The sequence below is a fragment of the Falco cherrug genome, chromosome 1, assembly GCF_023634085.1.
Source record: "Falco cherrug isolate bFalChe1 chromosome 1, bFalChe1.pri, whole genome shotgun sequence".
In the NCBI taxonomy this organism is placed as follows: Eukaryota; Metazoa; Chordata; class Aves; order Falconiformes; family Falconidae; genus Falco; species Falco cherrug.
Genome location: NC_073697.1, coordinates 120,244,303 through 120,265,175, shown reverse-complemented (window position 1 = coordinate 120,265,175; position 20,873 = coordinate 120,244,303). Strand labels below are relative to the sequence as shown.

Below are 20,873 nucleotides of genomic sequence, written 5' to 3'. Positions count from 1 at the left end.
CACACACCAAGCCAGCAATGAGAGCCACAAACAAGCCGACCACGAAACACCTCGGCGAGGGAGCCACCCTGCTGCTGAGCCTTCCCAAGGTGGCCCAGGGAAAAGGGCAGGTAGCCCAGCCCCACTGGCAACTCCAGGAGCAGGACCCATTTCTGCCAGTTCTGGAGAAGCTGCTTCTCTACAGTCACTTCTTCCTGTCCTTGGTTTTTTTTGCTATTATTTCTATGAAATGGAGCAGCTAGAGACCAGTTCTGCACAGCACTGGTTCAGCTGCTCTCCACTGTATGGCTTCTAACCTCTCCACTGTAATTTTTTTCCTGCTTGATTCATAAAAGTTGTTTCTGTTGCCCAAATAAAAATAAGCAAACCCGCAGGGCCCCGAGATCTGCATGCTTAGTGCTTTCTCCTCTAGTTCAGTAGAACTGTGCATGTTCTTACTCTGTGGGCTAGCAAGGTATCCGAATAGAGTAATTGTGAAATCGGGGGATAATACCTCCATTCTGTCTGTCTATAATTCTTACCGCAAACATGACGAACAGAAAAGGGAACTGATGCTCTTCTCTTATGTAGCTGTTTCCGTTTTGAGAAAAGGTGTTTAAGAATTCCATCTCAGATAATTAAATAAAACAATGCAAGGCTGAAGCATTTGTTTCTCTGAGTTTCAGCGAGATCCACATCATTCAGAAACCCAGGACAGAGAACAGGATCACCAGGATTAAAGGGGTGATATATTTTAAAGCATTGGAATGCTTTAAAAAAAATAATTCTTTTAAATGCATCTCAGCACATCTACACTCCTTCAACTTTTTTCAGTTGGCTGCACCTAAACCATCACAGCCAACCTAGAAAACAGCCCTAGACCTCTGCCTGTAGAACTGGCGAGACGTGTCTCCCACCACAGCGCACATCACCACTAAATATACATTCCAGCATCTCAACAGGTTTCATACCTTCAACTTCTCTATTGGCCTGACACAGCAGAACTACATCCCCTACACCCCAGATGGACAGGCGGTTTATTCGCATTACAGAAGATGCAATAGGGCTCAGTTTGATCAGCAGGTCTAGCTGGGATCTCGGTCCTTTCTACAAAACCGAGCTCACAGGTAGAAAAGAAAATCCAGAAAAAGTGGGCTGTTTGCAGGTCTGTGTATTGTTCCATGTTCTCAAAGCCTTGCAACGTCACGTCTAAGGTCTAAGCCACAGACAGGAGGGAAACTACTTTATTTAGAAGATCACAGCATCTGACAGTCGTTAGACAAACTGCTTCCTGACAAGTTTACAGATCAGCAATGGGTTTGTGGGGCCAGTACGGGTATTTCTCCTTGTCCAGTTTCGTTTCAGGGAAGGCTTCGTGCAAGTCTTCAAGCGTCATCTGTTCAAAGGGAATCATGTTCCTGAGCTTCTGAAGCTTGAAGTGGGAGCAGAGACAAACACGTTACAAGTCACTCGTCAGCAAGAAAAAAGCAAAACACATACAAGTAAAGACAAGGTGTGTGCCAGGCTGGCTTAAAAAGAATATTCACCAAGCAAAGTCCAGACTTACTTGCTGCTCATACTGGACAACACGAGCTTTGGAAGCCTGGACGTATTCAGCAGTGCTCTTTGCCTGCAGGAAAGCAGAGAACATGATAAATATGGTCAGGAAAAGGCAGTGACGATGAGTGAACCTGCAACCCCATGCTGGCTTTAAGTTGGCACCATCACATCAGACAAGTGGATAGAATCTTGATCAAAACCCATCAGCCAAACCCTTCCACGTGCAGAGATCCTCTTCCTTAGCCAAAAGCCACGTATGAAGACCAGAGCCATGCTCTAGCTCAGGCTGCCCTGCCCGTGCAGCACACACAGAACATTCTTTCCCTCTCACTCTCTCCCATCCCCAAAGAAGTCAGAGAAACCCCTGGCATTAGGGAACAGTTTAAACACTTACAGCTTCCTGCTCTTGGGCATCAATTTTGGCAGTTTGTGTATCCTTTGGCTCAGGAACCTGTAGTGCACTGAACTGCAAATCAAAACAGAAAACTGCTTTATAGTTTGACTGAAATAATCCCTCACACCAAGGTCATTCTCCCCAGCAGCAGGGGAGCATTCCCTCCTTTCTTCCTAGGATATGCTCACAACCATCTAAGTTAATGAGCTTTCTAAAATCGATCATTGCTGCTTGACTGTGCCCTTCACCAGCAGCACTGCTCACCTGTGAGCTTAAAGCGATCTACTCTGTACTGCATAGCACTACCAGGACAAATAATACCACACACGTTCATCACAGCACTGTAAAGAGCAAAGCATTGCACTGTAAGCAAGCAAGAACATCTAATACCAAAGACATATCATATCACAGACTTAATTCCCCGTAAGACAAAGTTCCCAGATCCACCTGAGGTCAGTGGGTCCTCCCTGTCCTTGGAAGCCAGATTTCACAGTGCCACTGACACCACGTGTCCTTCAGCAAAAGCCTCCCTCAGGCTTTTCAGTTCCCACTTAGAGAGGATGGCAATCCTGCAGGCACCCACTAGTTTTACATGTTCCACAGCATGCAGAGCCGTGCTCGCCACCTGCTTCTATTCTTAAGTTAGAGAAATATTTGAACATTTGCTTCAGGAGAGGCACTACCAGAAAACACTCCTGCAGCCAAAATATTTAGCAAGTTTTCTTTCACCAGCTTTCTCACTTTCCTCCTGAAAGATGGCATTGAACTGACCTCCTCGAGGTTAGTGACACAGATCTGCAGGATGTAAAGCTGGGGCACCTGCTCACTAAAACCAACCTCCTCTGCCAATTCTGGCATTTTCCTCTCAACACCAGAAACACCCCCCATTTAAACCTCCAAAGAGCAATGCCCAGCTGACAAAGAGTCTGACCTTCTTCTGAAACTCGTCCACCATGCCAGCTTTAGCAACAGTAGCCTTGTAGTAAGCCCAGTCGATGGTCGGGGGTTTCTCCGGCAGGGTGGCCAACCTAAAGAGACGGAGCAGAGCAGTCACAACCAGCACCAGAACTAACCTCACACTATCATTTGCTCCATGCACAGTCACTTTCCAGACTGTCAACAGTCTGCTAAGTTGAGTTTAAATATTTTCAGGTCCATCATTAAACAAGCAGTGATGAACCATTTTCTGCAAATCCTTCTGCCCTTGGAACAGACTTCTCTGTACAGAAAAGAAGAGTTCAGCCTGCAGTCCTGCTCCACTTCAAACTACTACACAGCATCTCTGGGTGCAGCCCTGTAAGAAGGGATTAAGCAGTCTTCACACTGTTGAGCTAGAGGCTATTACCTGCAATAGCCAATGTTTGTATCAAGCAGCAGCTGCTGGAGGATTTGAGAAGGCTGATGAATGTGTACAGCATTGAACAGAATAACAAAGTTTGCAAAATGTTTTGAATGTGCCAAAGCGAACTGTTTTCACAAAACTGCTTTTTTACATTGCAGCTGTTGTTTTACTCTGGGAAGGGTTAAGTAAAGAAGATTTGCCAAAAAAAAGAGCCAGCAGCTGTGCTGAAGGTGACCTGTTTTAATGCCTGTATGTGCACTTCTGCGAGACCAGTTACTGACATCAGGCTCAGCCAGTTCAACCAGAGGCTGAACAGTTCAGCTGTGGTGCTGAGCTGCCCCACGTGCAGGAGCTGGGCAGACACTCACCGGGCTGACAGTGCATCGCTGCGGGTCTTCAGGGCGTTGAACATGGCCTTCTGGTTGGGAGGCACCCTCTCAGCGAAGGCCGCCCAGTCAATGGCCTTGATGGCAGCTCTGCGGCCCGCCATGGTTCCGGGCTGTGCCTGGGAGAGACGAGACCGCGTGGGTCACACAGAGTGGGGAGCGGCAGGGCCCAGCAACAGCGGGGCTGGGAGGATGGCTCCGGCCCAGGAACACCAGCACCGAGGGGCACAGGGTAGGGCCGAAGAGGGACCTGGACAGGGGGACCCCTCCTCAGCCCAGCCCCACCCCGCCGCGGCTTCCCACCTGCTCCATCGACCCCCCCCCCCGTAACCCAGGCCCGCCCCGGCCTGCTCCCTGCCTCAGCCCCGGGAACCCTGGAGCCCCCAGCCTCAGGAACCTCAGGAACCCCAGAGCCCCCAGCCCCCCGGAGTCCCCAGCCCCCTGGATCCCTGGACGCCCCAGCCCCCCGGACGGCCCAGCCCCCCAATCCCCCAGCTCCGGCCGCCCCAGCCCCGCGGCCCCGCCGCCCCGCGCTCACCTTCACTGACCGCCACCGCCGTGCCCAGGCGCAGACGCCAGCAGCGCCGGAAGTCCCCCCCGCCGCCCAATCAGAGCGCAGCCTCACCGGAGATCGCCGCCCCCATCCGTCCCGGTGACGGCCGCCGCTTCCGGCGCGCAAAGCGCTTCCGGGGCAGCGGCGGCGGGCGGCGCAGCGGGCGGTGATGGCGACGCGGGGGCGCTGAGCGGCACCGCCATGGCCGAGCTGGCGGCGGCAGCGGAGGGGCCGCCGCGGGGCCGCACGCCCAGTCCGGGCCCCGGGGGAGCGCCGGGACCGCCCAGCCCCCGCGCGGCCGGAGCGGCGGCGGGCTCCGGTGGGCCGCTGTCTCCGCCCGGCGCGGCCCGGCCGCCCGCCGCCTCCAAGTGGGTGCGCCTGAACGTGGGCGGCACGTACTTCGTGAGCACCCGGCAGACGCTGTGCCGGGAGCCCAAGTCGTTCCTGTGCCGCCTCTGCTGCCAGGACGGGCCCGAGCTCGGCTCCGACAAGGTGAGGCCGCGGTGGGGCCGGCCCCCACCACAACCCCGGGATGGCGGGGGCCCGGGCGGCCGGTGGCACCGTGGGGCAGCGCCCCGACTCGCTGCAGGGGCAGGGTGACAGCCACAGCTGCCGCTGCCCCCAGGGCCGGCACCCCCAGCCGGGCAGGGCCGAGCCGCAGGGCAGCCCCTCGGTGCCCGGGCCCCGTGTCGCTCTGACAGGCGCCGGCCCCGCATCCCTCGGGTCTCCTTAAGGACACGGTCCCAGGGGTGGCCGCACCTCCGTGAGCGGGGCCTGGAGCCCACCCCGGGCCTGCAGCGCCCCGCCGCCCGCGGTGGCACGGCTCCCCCAGCCGCAGGGAGGCAGCTGGAAGGAAACTTCCCCTGGAACCAGTTATTTTAATAATTTCTCACCCCGACATGGTTGCGTTGGGTTTTTTTTTTAATACATTTCACTTTACTCCCCCAAAACATTACATGCATGTTCTTTACGTGGGTGTACTTTTGCAGGCACTGCAGTTTACCGTAAGGATTTTGCAAACTGTTGTTCTTGTAGCTGCAGGTTTCCTGCAGGATCTGCTGCGCAGGGTTTTGTAAATGTTTTGTGGGTAGGTCAGACTGAGAATGTCAGGTCTCTTGCCACTCACTGTTTTGATTAAACTCCAGTTTGATCAAAAGATAAATCCTGGTTGCAATCAAAATATCAGTGAGCAGAGATGACATTTCAGAATGTTTTTGCAGGTTTTTATTGCTTTAGAGCAGATTGATTGGCAGGAGAAACGTTGCTTTAAAGCAGTTTAAGGGAGTGATATGAAAAGAGTTCTGCACAGGAGTTGTCAGCGCTTCAAAGCTGGCTCAAGAGATGCTTTTGGTTGTGAATTGTTTGTTATTTAATGACAACAGTTACTGTATTGCGAGAGACGTGGCTGGGGCATTGCCATGTGCATTTTCAGTAGTAGAAGGGAGAAAATATCCTAGGCTGTTAGCCAGAACTGGAGATCCCGCTTTCCTCCAGAGTCTCCTAGTTAAACTAGCCTGGAAAACAAATGTAGACAGAACACAACTGCCAGCTTTTGGCTCTTACTATTGCAGTGAAATAGAACTGCTAAGCCCTGCTTTTCTCTCCAGGTATATAAACTCTGTTTGTAGAAGTCCTTGATTTGAAGCATCTGCTAGCGTTATTGAGCTGCAACATTCGTAGCTGAGTTCAGATACTGAAAAAAAAAATATGTTGGTTTAAACATGGGGTCATTCTAACACCTTTCACAGGCAAATGAATCCAGGTTCTCAAGGAGAAACTGTTCAATTTATTGTTTTCAACTGAAATTATTTTTTACCTGGTGCCACTGAACCATCCCTGCTTCATTCCTATACACACTCCACAGGATGAGACAGGGGCGTATCTCATCGATAGAGACCCCACATATTTTGGTCCAATACTGAACTACCTCCGACATGGGAAGCTCATCATAAACAAGGAGCTGGCAGAAGAAGGTAAGAGAAGAATACGGGGGAAGAACTGCAAATGCTTTTGATTTTTGATAGCAGGATCCGAAAGCCCACATCAGAAATGGGCCTGAGTGCATGGGGTTCCTGACGTGGCAATGCGTAAGGGTGTGAGCAAGCCACATTTCCCAGTAGTGCTGTTAGTTGGTACCATTAGTTTCTCAGAAGGATGCTCATTAACAGGATTAAATAATTCTCTATCTTCCTGAAAGCAGAGGCCTGCAACCCGTCACAGTTCTGCTTAGCTCAAAGGCTTCTGTTAGCAGAGCAGAAGGTCTATTAGCACATCTCCTCTCCCTCCACAGACAGCAGGTCTCTACAAGCAGGCAGCTTTGGTGACTTCTCCCTGATGGGGCTGTGCAAACAAAATTGAGATTGTACCACAAGGCTTCTGATAATCCCAGGTAAAGGGGAACAGTCTTGCTTAAAGATCTTCTAAGTCACAAAAGGAGGTGACAGATAGCTGGTCATCTTCTTCCAGCTTGAGAGCACGCGATCGGTGGCAGTCTGTTCAGCATCTGGGGATTTTCTTATATCTAGGTTAGATTTGGAGTCAGGAGCAGGTGTGGCACCCTTGTAGCGGAATCATCTTCATTCTACCTTGTTCAAAGTAACTGAACGTGTCTCTGCTTTTGGTTCCTTTCTTAGGGGTACTGGAAGAAGCGGAGTTTTACAATATTGCATCCCTTGTGCGGCTGGTGAAGGAGCGGATACGGGATAACGAGAACAGAACCTCTCAAGTAATGCACAGGAACGTTTGTTGTATGAAGTCAGTCATTTTCTGTAGTGCAGCAGGAGGACGAGTGTGGCTGCAGACACTTCTAGTAGCACTCTTGGGTTTAGCAGTCATCTTTAACAGGGGGAATAAGTGCTTTTAGGTAGAGCCAGGGCACAGCTAGGAGAGAGTATCCTTTATGGTTTTGCAAGCACAGACCACCAAGTCATCTGGTTAACGTTGTAGAGAAGGGCAGTGAACAGTTAGACAAGAGGGGCCAGGAGCAAAGATGGGTTCTTATAAAGCAAAATGCACTGCTCTGGTAGGTAAAGAATAGCTCAAACTCTTCCTTCGCTAAACCACTTTCTGCCCTTTATATCCGTCTCTCTCTAGCAGTTTTCCCCATTGCTGCTCAGTTGATATTGACATACCCAGTAGATACAATTTCAGAAGAGAAATGAGCAGTAAATGGCTTTGAAAGGCAAAGAAGTTTTGCTTGCACTGGCCTTTAGATGCCTAGAAGGCTTTTGAGAGGTATGCCAGCTGTATGTACCTGTTTGAGAATCAGTTGGATGGTCAGAAGGATGAAGAAAATAAAGCCTGTGGGGCTCAGGCTTCCTCAAATAACAAGAGCAGAGCAGGAGAGGCTTATTAATTTTCTAGCTTTATACTAGTATAACAATTACTAAACTCACACTTATTTTTATTCTCCACGCTTTAGGGACCTGTCAAGCATGTGTACAGAGTCCTGCAGTGCCAAGAGGAAGAGCTCACACAGATGGTGTCCACCATGTCTGACGGGTGGAAATTTGAACAGGTACCATTACCAAAGAACGGCAGAATCCCTCTGAAAGCTGCATATGGAATAAGCAGAGTTTGCTATTGAATTGCACTTCACACTGCTGTCTTCTTCTGAATAAGCAGTCTGAGCTGAGCAGCAGTCCAATGACATGAAATAACTGACAGGAAAAGGCAGAATTCACTCAAACTGCCAAGAGAGATTTCATTTTCTGTCAGGACTTCTTGTATCCTTGTCAAATCCCAGAGCAATTCTGCCCTTTTCCCACATTTCATTGCATATACCAGGCCCCAGTACAACAGCTTTATCCAGGAAGATTAATAGAACCAAGAAAAAACATGGCGCAGCTTTACTGGAAGCTCAAAGCCGTGACTCTGGCATTTGTTAAAGATTCACTGAGTGACATAAGTACACTGCCTGCAGATGCCTTTGTAACACAGCTGGTTTCGGGGCCAGATGTCACCGAAATTGCACGTGGCATTAGTTCCAGATTTGGTTTCTGGAATCAAATACAGTCCTCTTACTTAGGAGGACAGAGAACTGGAAACCAGCTAGCATACGTGCTAATGCTGTATTAAGAAAGTGCAGAATAGGCTCTGCATTACAGCTCTGCTGTCTTCCCAGTTTGGCCAGCTTCAGTACAAGTGGATGTTGTGGGAAATGTGCTGATACAAAGCGAGGCATAAGATAAGCAACAGCACTTCGCTTGTTCATATGTATCTGTTCTGTAAAGCCTGGAAACTCCTGTTGCATAGTGGAGAGGCAGCCAAAAACTCACCCCTGTGAGCCAGTAGTGAAATCTTGCAACCAAGAGCCACAGCAGCTTTATGGAAAGGCAGTTCTGCAACATACAGGTTTTGCTGTTCAGAAATCTACTTAACAGAATTTGCCTTTCACACATGCATGTATACACCCCCAAAATCAAAAGGCTATCTGCAATGCCCTGCATGGGAATCTACCCCTTACATCTTTCCCAGTCTTGCTTTTCAAATCTACAATGACAGGATCAAGATACTAGTTCCAAGCAAATGGTCCTTCTGCCACCCACCACCTTTGCACAAACCACTGAGACCACTACCAGCTTCCTTCCTGTGCACTGCAGGCAGCAGCAGAATGTCCTGCACGCCCCACTCCAGCACACTCCCACCATCAGGAGCTGTTCTTGCCCTCCCCAGGACTTGCATTCAGGCTCAAACACCCCCGGGGGCAGCAAGCCTAAACAGAGCAGACTGACACAATGCTTTGGTCAGGGCTAGACCTCACACAGCAGTACAGCCTCTCTCCATCTGTGAGATGGTCCGGACGGGGTCACAGGGCCGGAATGTGGCAGTGGTGCAGCACAGGATGTGTCCCATGCTGAGACGGGCCCTGCTGGGAGGCACATTGTAGCTGCAGCCTATCGCCAAGGTCTTTCCCCAGATGTGCAGCCCGGCACAGCTTCTACCCTCCACCAAATCGTGCCGCTTGGCATGCTGAGGCATGTTAGGAAAGAGGGTGACAGATCTCCATACTGGGGACAAAGAGAGCCTATTACTAAACCTTAGCCTGGATGCCAGTGACTGAAGAGAGCAGGCAATCCTTTCACTGGATCAATTGATCCAGTCACTTCATAACATCAAAAAGGCTGGCTCAGAAACCTGCAGGGGAGCCAGAAGCGTAAAAGCTGTTGCAGCCTTATTGTCTGTCAGGTTTGGGTTCTTGGAGGACCATACAGCCTTTCACGTTCTCTGCTTTGTAGCATTCAGTCCTGCTTAAATCAAGGATGGAATAGAAATGTGCTATTTTAAGAAGCTTAAACAGTCAAGATGGGGAGCAGGGAAGGAAAAGAAATTTTTTTTTTTTTTAATCCTGTGTAGCTTTTGCCCTCAGCACAAACATCAGAATCTATTTAAAACAGTACTGGAGGTCAGTCAGTGTGACAGCCCCCCAGGTCTTCCTGCAGCTGCACTGTGACCACATAGGTGGTCATCAGTCCAGGAGGGCTGTGGACTGCATCTGTCTAATATATAAATACAGAGGTGTCTCTTCTAAAATCCATTAGGACATGGAAGTTAGGGTGCATGCTGCATAATAAGGTTTCCTAGATATACTCAGTTGATAAGATTCACATTGCTTTCTTCAGATTACTTAGATTTATTGTCTGGAAAGCAGAACAGAGTTGTAAATGACAAATCAGCTCTGCACTCCAGGATGTTCTTTTAATATAATAAAGATAAATGAGACAGATGGGATTTCTTGGATCGAGTCCAGACCCCTCATCACAACAGTAATAGAATATAATCCCATTTATGCAGCTACCGAACTCCATCTTGACAGCATCTACATAAGGAATGGTGCCGGTTTGCCACATGTTTCCCAGTTAATCTAACATCTGTCTCTGGTAGAGTTTCCTTTCCAGTTTTTACACATCAAAGTCACAAGGCAAGTTGAAGCCAAGTTCAGCATGGTCTGGGCTAGAAAGTCTGTGTTGCCTGCCCCACACCTGAATTAGCTGGATATTATATATTGCAAAATCTAACGTGTTTTTCCTTTTTCCGCCCTCAGTAATTGGCAAATGTCCTGTTATGTTCAGCACGGCAGTTTCAGGCTGGAATTTCTTCCCGGGGCTCCAGGTGCCACAAGAGGGCTCTGGAGCTCAGCTGTGTCTGACACAGGAGGCTGCAGGGAGACACTTGGGGTCCCAAATGGGTCTCACTGGCCAGTCATATCTCACAAAGCAGTTGTATGAATAAAACAAAAGTCAAGACTTGTTGATAGTTACCTTGGCTCTCTCCTTTTGCACAGCTGATCAGCATTGGATCTTCCTATAACTATGGAAATGAAGACCAGGCAGAATTCCTCTGTGTTGTGTCCAGGGAGCTCAACAATTCTACCAATGGCATTGTCAAGGAGCCGAGCGAGAAGGCAAAGGTAAGGCATCTGCTCGCATGCATGGACCTGCATTCCTCTGTACAAAGAAAAAGCTCCTTACACTAGCAGGTCCACAATTCGTAGCAGTAGTTCTGCAGTACCAGCTTTCCCATTTCCTCCTGTATGTGTGATCTTCCCCTCTTGGAAGATTTCATGTTTTACTGTAGGACAAGAGCTAAGGCTCTTTGTACATTTTAAATCAAGACAAAAAAATTAGAGGAAAGAGATAGAATTGAAAGACGAAGGCACCATAGCAAGGACCTTTGAGATCGGTAACATTTTGTGGTTGATGGATGGTGCAGGGATAGATAAGGTTGTTTTTTCCCTTTCAGTCCACTCTTCCCCCAGCCAGGATAGCAACAAAAGGCGACATTCTTAACTCCTGGCAGGCAGCTAAGCAGGATTTCTAGAAAAGGGGCTCAGTCAGCTTTAACCAGCCTGTCATTTGTTATCGTAGCCTAAAAACCAGCAAGCTACTACCCACGTTAGTCCATCTTTCCTTTCTCTGCAAAAACAAGGACTCTGCACATGAACTTTTGCATCTAAACTTGTGCAAGGTATTTACAGAAACTCTTTTCTTTTTCAGATTCTTCAAGAGCGAGGATCCCGGATGTAATTCAAGAGTCCACCCCGTTAAAACTCCCAGATGTCAAAAGGGCAGCCTAGCTGAGCAGAGCATCTCTCCGCAGTGCAACCTTGCCCTTGTACAGTAACCGAGCTAATGCAAAGCAAAGCCGAGCCTGTCCTGCCAATGGCGAATAATTCTGGTCATAACCAAAGGCTCCCCTCTTACCCTGGAAACCAAGGAAGGAAAGGACTCTTCCAGTTGGATAATCCTTTCCACAAGTATTAGTTTTATTTTCTTGGCCAGCGCTGTATTGAATTTTTCCCACAATGGCTGGGCCGGATTCCCAGTCAGAGCCTTTGTGAAGGTTGCTCAGGTCCACATGCCCTTGTAACCGGTCCCACCTTCCACAGGCTGGTGTAGGTGGGCGGATCTGTGTTTGAGCTGTGCCATTTCTTGCACCCAGGTCTGCCACCAGAAAAGTGCAGGGACCTTGCAATGCTCCCCTCCTAATCAGCCAGCCCCCCCAAATCAGAAGAATGGGGCTTTAAAAGGAGAAACGAAACAACCACTCGTAAAAAACCCACACAGACTTTTCCATTCTAGCTTTGTATTTGTTCCTTGTTCAATTCCTAAGAGCTGAGTTTAGATACTAAGGGGAGGGGAAGCTGTGTGTACATCTGACACAGGTCTCACTGTTAACACTATTACGTATGGGCTCCTGGCATTTTCCAAAGCCCATTACTTCGCATGCATAAACAAAGAGACCTGTGTTCACCCAGGATAGTGACAGTTCTGTCCTTAGCCCTTGTCTACGGCAGAAGAGTGGTGACATCTTCCTCTCCCATACCCTGCCACGGCCATATCTCAGCCTGGTGCAAAGTCACAAGGTTAGGGACTCGTTGCTGCCAAGTTCAGCTTTGCCTTGTTTGTCTCCAGCAGCACGGGCTGCCCGTCTCCTCTCTTCTCGCCCAGGGAGGACTTCAGGCAGGATTTCTTTTGTACTGTAGCAAGCAGGTAGGTTTAGTTTTAACCCACGAGATCCTTTGCGGAGGAGATCCCCTATTTACATGCAGTGATTTATCTGCAGCCCCCTCACATCCCCACCTTTAAGAGATCACCTCAAATTGCAGAGGGGCATCACAGAATTGGGGGGAGGGGGCAGGGGGGTGGTGGAAAGTTGCCAAACTGTTGTAACGTTTCTTGTCCAAAGTGGTTCAGTGTCGACTTCTGTGACTTTTCTTTCCTTTGGGTTTTATTTTTCTGGAATGCCTTGGATGGATGTGCAAAATGTTCGTTTGTGCCTCTCTTGAATTCTGATCTAAGCCAAACTGCAGTCACTGGTTCCCTCTGTGCCATCCCTAACCAAGGGCATGTCCCTCCTAGTCTGGTAAATGGAATTTCTTAGGAATTTGCTGCATGTTTTTCCCCTTTCATCCAGGCTTTGTTCTTTGTAGCCCAAGCGTCCAGGCATTTGGGTCTTTTTGAGTCAAGTCCCAAACTGACATTAAACGCAAAGCTTCAGAGATGCCGGAATTCACAGACATTAAGCTCAGAGCAGATGCTTCTCAAGAAGGTATCAGAAAATTCCTCACCTGGGCTGAGGAGTTGGGCTCCTTTCTGGAGGACTTCAGCTACCTGTGATCTCATAGTTTTGAGATAGAATTAGGCAGGTTTCCCATCTTCTTGCTTGTTGCTGGCAGGGCCTTGCAGCCCCATTACCAACAGTCCAACAAGCAGTTCAGCAAGACGCGCAGCAAAGACGCTGTCACCGCTGCACTGTCTGCCTCTCTTCAGTTCTGTACATACTCTTGCCTGCCCTCTCCCATCTTGCTTTGCCAACGTACCTCCTCCGGTGGAAGCTTTGCCTCATTCTCAAGAAAAGCTGGTTAATTACCTGTGCTAGTTTAATCCCGGTAACAACAGACTGTGCCAAATGTCTTTGAATTCACGTTGTGTCAGTTACAGGCTGCTGAAATGCAGCCGGCTTGCCATCACGCTGAAGAACCCAGCTCTTCTTCCCTCCATCTTCCCTGCTGATAACGTGGTGAGGTGGTACTGGTGTGATTAGACCGTACGCCTTGGCTGGGCCTAAATAACACTGTGATGTGTACAGATCTCCTCTGTCGGTATCTTGTAGCCTCAGTCATTGTCCATCTGTGCTCACTGCTAAGAAATCAAGCAGCATGTGTATGCAAGTTAGCAGGCTAAAAAGCCCTTTAACACTCTCATCTGTCTTCTTTCCCTTCCTCAGACAAGGGAGTTTCTGGGAACTGGTCAAGAAATATCAAACTAAAGGCAACAGGAACCGGTCGAGCAGTTTTTGTCACATCCATGCCAGCTGAGCACCCTGCTGTTCAAACCATCAAGCTCAAAGCATCACTAGTTGCAAAGGGAGACTTTCTGTCCAGTACAGCTCAAGTAGGTAAAAGCGATACCTCCTTGCTCTTTTGTATCACCACAAATGCCGTACGTGGTGAAGCCCACCGGAGGACTGCCAGATGCGAGAGTGATGCTATCACTTTCCCCTCTGAGCCACAGAGAGCCTAGTAATTACCGTCTGAACGGAACAGCTGTTTAACTCAAATGCATTAAAAAGGCTATCAAAGTTGCATCTTGGTTTTCCCCTCCATGCTGCTTTCTGCAGCGAGGACGCGCCAAGGGATCGAAGACAATTTGGGTTCAATTGCAGGGTCTTCTAAGTTCAACAGAACAAATTTATGGTAGAAAACCCATCATTGGTACTGGACACTCAAGTTCTTGGGTGATATTTAGGACCAGGCATGAAGTCCATCCCGAGCAGGTACATTCCCAGTGGAGGATTTCTCCTTTCCTGACTGCTAGGTCACCTTTACCCTGAGACCAAGGCAGGTCTCGGCATCATGCACCAGTTGCATCCCTTCTGTGCTCAAGACAGGGCTTGTCCTTCCATTGCCTTTCACTCAGTCACAACTATATCAAAACTAGTGCTGAATTAAGATGAAATTTATCCCATTCACTCTCAAAAAGGTAGCATGGTGTGGTGAGTAGGGTAGGTGAGCAGGGGTAGAACTACTGGAATATCCAAGAGCGTTTGTGCCTCTTGGGAAGGTTCACTTTAAAGCATTAATCCTGGGAATGGAGAGTATGACACTTTGGGTTTTTTTTTTAAACTTTCCCAGTGGCCTAAATTGTTCCATTGTGGCATGACTGGAAATAACCTCTTAAAAGTGTCTTTGTTTCTGCACATTTTTTTAAAAAAATCGATTTTTCTCAGGGGTGACTGAGTGGGCTGAGGCAAAGGGGGCATGTTTTGCTGCAGGGCAATGGGACGGAGCAGCTCCCCAGTCCTGCAGCTGGGCTGTGGGCTCCTCCCCTCGCGTTTGCCTGCAAACCTGGAGGTTTTGTACAGTTTGTCACATGTCAGTGCCCTTTGCTACCGTTTCTCTTTGTTTATTAAATGTGTTTGAATAACAGTTGAGATTCTGTGATTAATTATTTTTTTTTCCAATAAAGATTCTGAAATGGGTTTGACAAGTTTGAACAAACGGTCTACAGCCTGCTGCTTTCTCGGCATCCATGTCCAGCCTTCCCACACAAACACTGCACTGTGGGGAAAGGAACCTGCAAAATGGGTACCTGCTTCGGGCCCGTTAGAGAAATGGGCCCGAAGTTCAGTTAGAGAAATGATTTGCCAAGAGGAGACTCTTAATTAGATTTTGGAGTCCTTCTAATGTTACTTTCAGAGAAAGAGGCAAACCGAAGCCTGTTTCTAAATTCTTTTTGTAGAACAGAAAATCAAACTTCCACACTTATCTTTACCATTTCCACTGACAACCACAAGCAAGCAGAACAGCAATACAAGCGTTAAGTGTGAGTAGCTAAGAAGGAAAGAGGATTTTTTTTGTCAACTTGCCTTTGCTAAACCCCTGCTCGACTGTGGAACAGCACATTGTGGCAGAAAGGTCAGACTCTTTCAGACAGCTTTGCCCCTTCCTCTGCCACAACAGACCCACGCTGAACCTCTGCAGGAGCTTGCAAACAGCTCTTCACCTCCCCTGCAAGATAGAGACACAAGGTTCTTGCCAGAACCATGACAAAAGGGAATGAACATGGGAAAAGTAACTACAGTTTCTTAAAGCTGGCTTCCCCTGGTGTTCTGAGCCTGCAGCTGATGTGGGGTGGGAGTGCCCTGGGCACGGGCATCAGCCCAGAAACCCTGTGGGCTGTTTTAAATAGTTGCGCTACTCCCGCCAAGGCTGCCAGCCTTCCCTGCCTCCGTGTCTTTAGCAAGACGGGTGGATTAGCCGAGATTTAGATTCTTTCCTGTTTACAAAGCATTGCAACTCAGAAATGCTTGAAATACAGGTACCGATGGATGGATGAGCAGCGGAGCAGCGAAGAGGCACACCAGATAGCCAAGCTTTGGTGATGCCAGAAGTGGGATAACATCAACAGTTCAGGCCAACACACGGAAAAGGAGGAGCAGCAAAGCCGTAAGTGAAGAATGGAAAAACTTGAATTTAGTCTTACTTTTGACTACAAGTGGCTGTTGCCCACTGTAGCTACTCTGAAGGCTGCCCTGCAGGCACGCTACCTGCCTCCATCCCCCCACGACAGCAGCCTCAAGCCACGGAGCAGGGAGGGGGTCGATGCATCCCCAGACCAGGGTTTGATGCCAACATGGTGGAAAGAGATGAGACTGTCCCCTTAGAGGCAGCTCACCAGCATGGAGGGCAGAAACCACGGCTCAGCCAAGTCACCACGTACCACAGGTCGATTTAAGATGGTACTTTGCAAACCTCCTTGACCCCTCCCCATATTTCCATGCCAAACCTCACTGGCAGCCCAGACCTGCAGTCAACTTGCCCAAAGCCAAGCCATGCTCCAGTGCCAGCAGCATCTTGGGCAGAGATGGAAACTGCAGGGCTGGCGCTGCTGACGCCACACACGTATTTGTTCACGTTCACAAGATAGGACTTGTCAGCAGAAATTCAAATTACAGCCAGCATTTCAGGCCTGCAGCCATCACCTCCCTGCTCTCCCATTTTGGGGCTGTCCTATAAGGCCACATAGGCTGGAAAAGCCTTTAAGCAGCTCCAGGTCTGCCAGGCAGGAGGTTCCTCTACCAAAACACTACATCACCATGCAGAAGACACAAGTGTCATTCAGTGGTTTGCAGAAATCACAAGCTGGAGCTTTCAAGCCTTTGCACCAGCCCTCACTTTCCCATTCCAGGCTACACAACCCACTTAACACCTTTTAAAAAGGATTGCTTTACTCGCTGCGCGAAACACAAGTGATGCCCCAGCATTACCAAGCAGCAAGAGGCTGTGCAGGATAGGCAGCAGCACTGCAGGTGTTAACTTACCCAGAACAAAAATGAACCCTATAAACCACTTCTTCCTAAGCAGATCCTGCTGTTGCCAGGGGCGGGCCAAAGCTCAGTTCTCCCTGTTGCCAAAACCCAGGAGGCTCTAGACCTGTTGCAGCAGCAGGAGAAGGGGGAGAGGGGGGCGGTTTGCAGCAGAACTGGCCTCAGCAGCGGGTTAAGGCCCTTGGTCTCGGCTGGGTTTGTCAGAGCACCCCCGGCTGCCTCCAGACCCCACTGCCCCAGGAAGCTGTGGGATACCCAGCGGAGGCACCTTCCCAGGGACAAGCAGCATCTGTGGGCCAGGAGCTCCATCCCTGGGGCTGTGCCACCACTAAGGCAGCACAAAAAACACCCAAGGAACCTAGTACCTGTCTACGGCAGGATTTGGTCCCTCCTTCCCCCAGGGGCAACCTGGGGAGAGAAATTCCCCAGGTGTCTTTGCCAGGTGCTGGGGAGGAAGGAGAGTGACAAAACATCGCCTAGATTTTCCAATAGCTACAGCGTAAAGTCAATAAGCAGCGCAGACATCCGAGCTGCAGCAGGACTTTAAACCCCTTTTACCAGCCTTCGCTGCACTGGAAAGGGTGTGAAAAGAGCAACCCTGCATTTCTCCTCTGGAAGGAAAGGCTCAGGCTCCGGCCGGGGCTGAGCCCACCCTGGCCACCACACTGTGCCCAGGGGCCACCTGGCTCGCTGGGGCTGGAGCTCACCTCATGGCAACTCTGCAAAACTCCCATTAGTCATCCCATCCGGCAGCTCCGCTTGCCCCTGCCAGTTTTGCCTGGGGCATAATTAATTTGTTTTTCTGGCCTGCCAGCTCCTGTCTGCAGACCAAGAGGAAACCTGAACTGACATTAGAGATCAGAAAGGGTTTCAGCAGCGTCCAGGTACCTGCCAGCATCCAACTGCTTGGCCTGGGGCTCCAGCACAAAGCAGTGGAAACTGCTGCTGCCTTTCCCCTCTCCACACATGCCTGGGAGGGTGAGACCCGGCGCGATGCTCTGGCTGCGGCCGTAGGTGCATCTTGCCCCACACATACGCTCTTCTGCTCTGCCCCAGGCTCTCACGTAAAGATGAAGGTCAGTTCGTCACTCACCCACCCACCTTCACCCGGAACAAAGTGATCTATTTGCCAGATCTATTTGCAGACAGAAAGCCTGCAGATATTTTCAAGCCAGTTTACTAACTTGTTTGGGAAACAAGGACCTTAGCTACCGTCCTTCCACCCAGATCTGGTTTTGAGGCAGTCACTGAAGGTTTAACCCAACTTCCATATGGGCAAATAACCCCCATGTACCATCTCCCTTCCAGGGCTGGGGAAACACGTTGGTTTCTTCAAACCATAGCAAAGAAGGAGCTGCAATCCCCTTAGCAATTGTCTTCAGATTGTGGTGTAACGGATGAGCAAAGGTATCAATATCTGACCCGCTGGCAGTATTCGCTACTAGATGCCTCCATCCCTCCTAGGGGTTCCTCAGGCTTCAGCAGATGGGGGGGGGGGTCTGATAAAAGTCCACCATCAAGCACAAGGAGTTCTCATGCTTCAAGGGTCCCAAACAGATCCCCAGCGAGCCAAGGGCTCAGCTGCTCCCTGCGTCACCACCAAAACCCTTGGGAAAGGCGAGCACCTTCCACCCATGGTCTAGCTCAGGGCAGTCTGGGCAGCAGGTCTGTCACACAGGGAGAACACGCACCAGTGATCCTGTTGAATTCAAATGACAGTGGCTAAAAATGAGGAAAACCATTTGGGCAACCAAGCAAGGAGTCAGGACCTTCACCCAGGCGCTGAGTTCAAGATGCCTCAGAAAACAGGCAGATTAGTCACTAAAGGGCTAGGAAATACCTAACGGTCACCCTCATCCTCATATTTCAGTGCATTTTCATCTAAAATTTGAAAGCAGGGAAACATGTGAAAAAAGTAAGAAGGGGATGGTCATATTTGCCAGATCAAAGGGGTTTTGCCCAATGAAGCAAAAGCTCAAGGCCACGTTTTGTTGTCTCCACACACCACCCTGACAACACAACCCCAAGGCACACGGTGACCTGCGCTTCCCAGCGGGATGAAGAGCTCCTGTCTTCCCTTTTCCAGAAGTCACAAGGCTGAAACTGAACCTTGTGGGCATGGGCAGGAAAAGCCTAGGTGTGGGCCCTAAGTTGTCATATCTCCTGCCCTGTCATGACTTCTAGGCATCACCTGCACCTTCCTTGGAGCAACTGTCCTCCGACAAAGGACCAGAGAAGAGCATCTGCTGGGACCAGCGCAGCCAAAGCTAATTCTCTTGGCTAGGTGGAGTCCCAAAACCTCCTGGCTTCCTCAAACCCACACTCCACACACCTCCAGTGCCCCACAGCCTCCTCCACCTGCCCCAAGGATCCACCAGCCAGTCACAGGGACACACTTCTCTTGACCCTTACCCCACCAAGTCCCTTTATTCCTCATTAATAAAAGCCAAGGTAAGTGACAATTAAGATCTGCTAAAGGGAAACCCCCCCACACACCTGTTCAGGGTCCCCAGATGTCAATCCATGGGGGTGGGCTCAGCAGGGTTAGACTCTCCCCCACAGCCCATTGCCCCCTCCCCGCGCCACACCCTCACCCACCAGCTAGATTTTCACACAGCTAACAATAAGGTAACACCATTTCTTCCAAAGCCCCACTCTTCAGGGCACGTGCCACCCTCCTCACCTTCACAAAGGCAGGACAACGCTGCAGGAAAAGCACCAGCAGCTTCCAGATATCCTCAGTAACCCCAGCCAGGTTCCTAGCAAAGACCTGCTGCCCTGGGTGAATTCCCTCGAGCACACCTCTTTCCAGACTCGCCTCCGGAGCCATCCCTGTTGCCCAAGGGAAAGGTGCCCCCCCCGGGCACCAGCCCCCCACCCAGCACAGAGCCCGGGCAGCGGCTGGGCTGGGGGCAGCAGCAGCCAGGAGGGCAAGGGCCAACTTGCACGCAAACCATCTGCAATCGCCCACCAGCCGGAGATGTGCCACTGGGGTAAAGAGCAGGGACAAGCTACATCTTGCTGGATTCCCGCAGGCTGGCAGGAGCTGTCGGCGCACGCTGCGGTGCCAGCTGCCTCCTCAACCCCCCTTTCCATCTCCATGCCAGGCGGCGTTATCCCCAGCTTGTAGTCATTAACCTGGTCCCAAAAGTAGGACTTCTCACCTGGTGTTACAGCCGCGTTATTGATAAGTAACAAGCACAAAGCCACCAGGAGATCCAAAGTCTGCCCAGAAGAGCAGAAGACAATGGTGAGACAGATCAAAGCCTTGATCTAGGCAAGGAGCCGGCCTTAAATCCAGCTGGAGAACTAACGGGGTGGAGGGGACGTGGGAGGAGGCCCCAGATTAAGCTGGTCAGGCTAATTAAGACTTGTTAGTGCAGGCAGGACCTTGATGCCCTTTGCAGGGGGAGGATGTGGGAGTGATGCTGTGGGAGCTGCGTGGAAACTCAGGATCAACCAGCACTTCCCCCATCCTTAGCACAGTGCTATTTACTCAGCACCAGCAGAGCTGGTCCATAGGGGTTTTGCCAGGGTTATTCAGATCCTGTCCCTGCCTCAGCTTCAGTTTCACACCAGGAATCTGTTCTCAGGTGCTCCGAGAGCATGGTTTCTCCTGGGTCTGTCTGGGTTCAAGGGAGGAATCAGAGCAGGAGTTTAATTTGGGACTAAACCTAGAGCAGGGATAGCACCCTGACCCAAGCCGCTCTGCAATCCCTCAGCTGGAACGTCAGTTAGTTTCCTTGGCTTTTGAAAAAAACCACAACCAAACAAAACCCCAAACCAAACAAAACCCCTGCACTTCCTCTACAAGATTCAATCCATCGGACAATTTGCTAATCTGGATCTCTGGAACAAAGTCAACTAGGCTTTTTTCAAAAGGGATTTGCAGGCTCTGAGGCATTTGCACTTCGGTGCCAGGCACATCGTCTCTCCCAAAACAGCTGTTGAGGCTCCTGAGCTGGGGACCAGCTTACAGAGCTGTAATATGTGGGTAAGGACGGGCAGAGAGCAGGGGACTTGCAGCCACCTCCACTGTGCCCCAGGCACAGCCTGTCCCTCAGGGACTGCCAGCCACCGAGGACAAGTGACATGCTGCAGACACAAGGCTGCAGCATCGGGCTGATGTTTTAATCAGCGCTAGATCTGGATTCTCTGCTCCCAGCTGACAGGGTGACTTTGGAAAGGTCAGCTGGGATATAATACAGCCTACCTGGGAGAGGATGGCAAAGCAAGCCGAGATCTCGGGATGAAGAGGCACTTAAAAAGTCACTTATAAAGGTATTTACCAAGAGAAGTGCTTAGCTTTCCTACCCCCAACAGACACCG

General features: G+C 50.2%; 2 protein-coding genes across 3 annotated transcripts; one reads left to right on the top strand and one right to left on the bottom strand.

Moving 5' to 3' along the window:
• Positions 1-1,207: 1,207 nt before the first annotated feature.
• Positions 1,208-4,292, bottom strand: ATP5PD (ATP synthase peripheral stalk subunit d). Of its 2 annotated transcripts, none has more exons than XM_055724979.1 (6): positions 4,200-4,292; positions 3,644-3,774; positions 2,865-2,961; positions 1,934-2,005; positions 1,547-1,609; positions 1,208-1,411 (listed from the first exon to the last, which is right to left on the bottom strand). In XM_055724979.1, exons 2-6 carry the CDS (start codon positions 3,763-3,765, stop codon positions 1,280-1,282), a joined length of 486 nt encoding a protein of 161 aa, XP_055580954.1. In that variant the 5' UTR covers positions 3,766-3,774; positions 4,200-4,292; the 3' UTR covers positions 1,208-1,279. The 2 variants fall into 2 exon arrangements, with proteins under 2 accessions (XP_055580954.1, XP_055580961.1); XM_055724986.1 differs by having other exon boundaries at positions 3,644-3,780; positions 4,200-4,260.
• Positions 4,293-4,336: 44 nt separating this feature from the next.
• KCTD2 (potassium channel tetramerization domain containing 2) lies at positions 4,337-14,643 on the top strand. The gene is made up of 6 exons (XM_055724974.1): positions 4,337-4,706; positions 6,079-6,187; positions 6,848-6,939; positions 7,636-7,731; positions 10,498-10,623; positions 11,210-14,643. Exons 1-6 carry the CDS (start codon positions 4,416-4,418, stop codon positions 11,237-11,239), a joined length of 744 nt encoding a protein of 247 aa, XP_055580949.1. The 5' UTR covers positions 4,337-4,415; the 3' UTR covers positions 11,240-14,643.
• Positions 14,644-20,873: the final 6,230 nt, after the last annotated feature.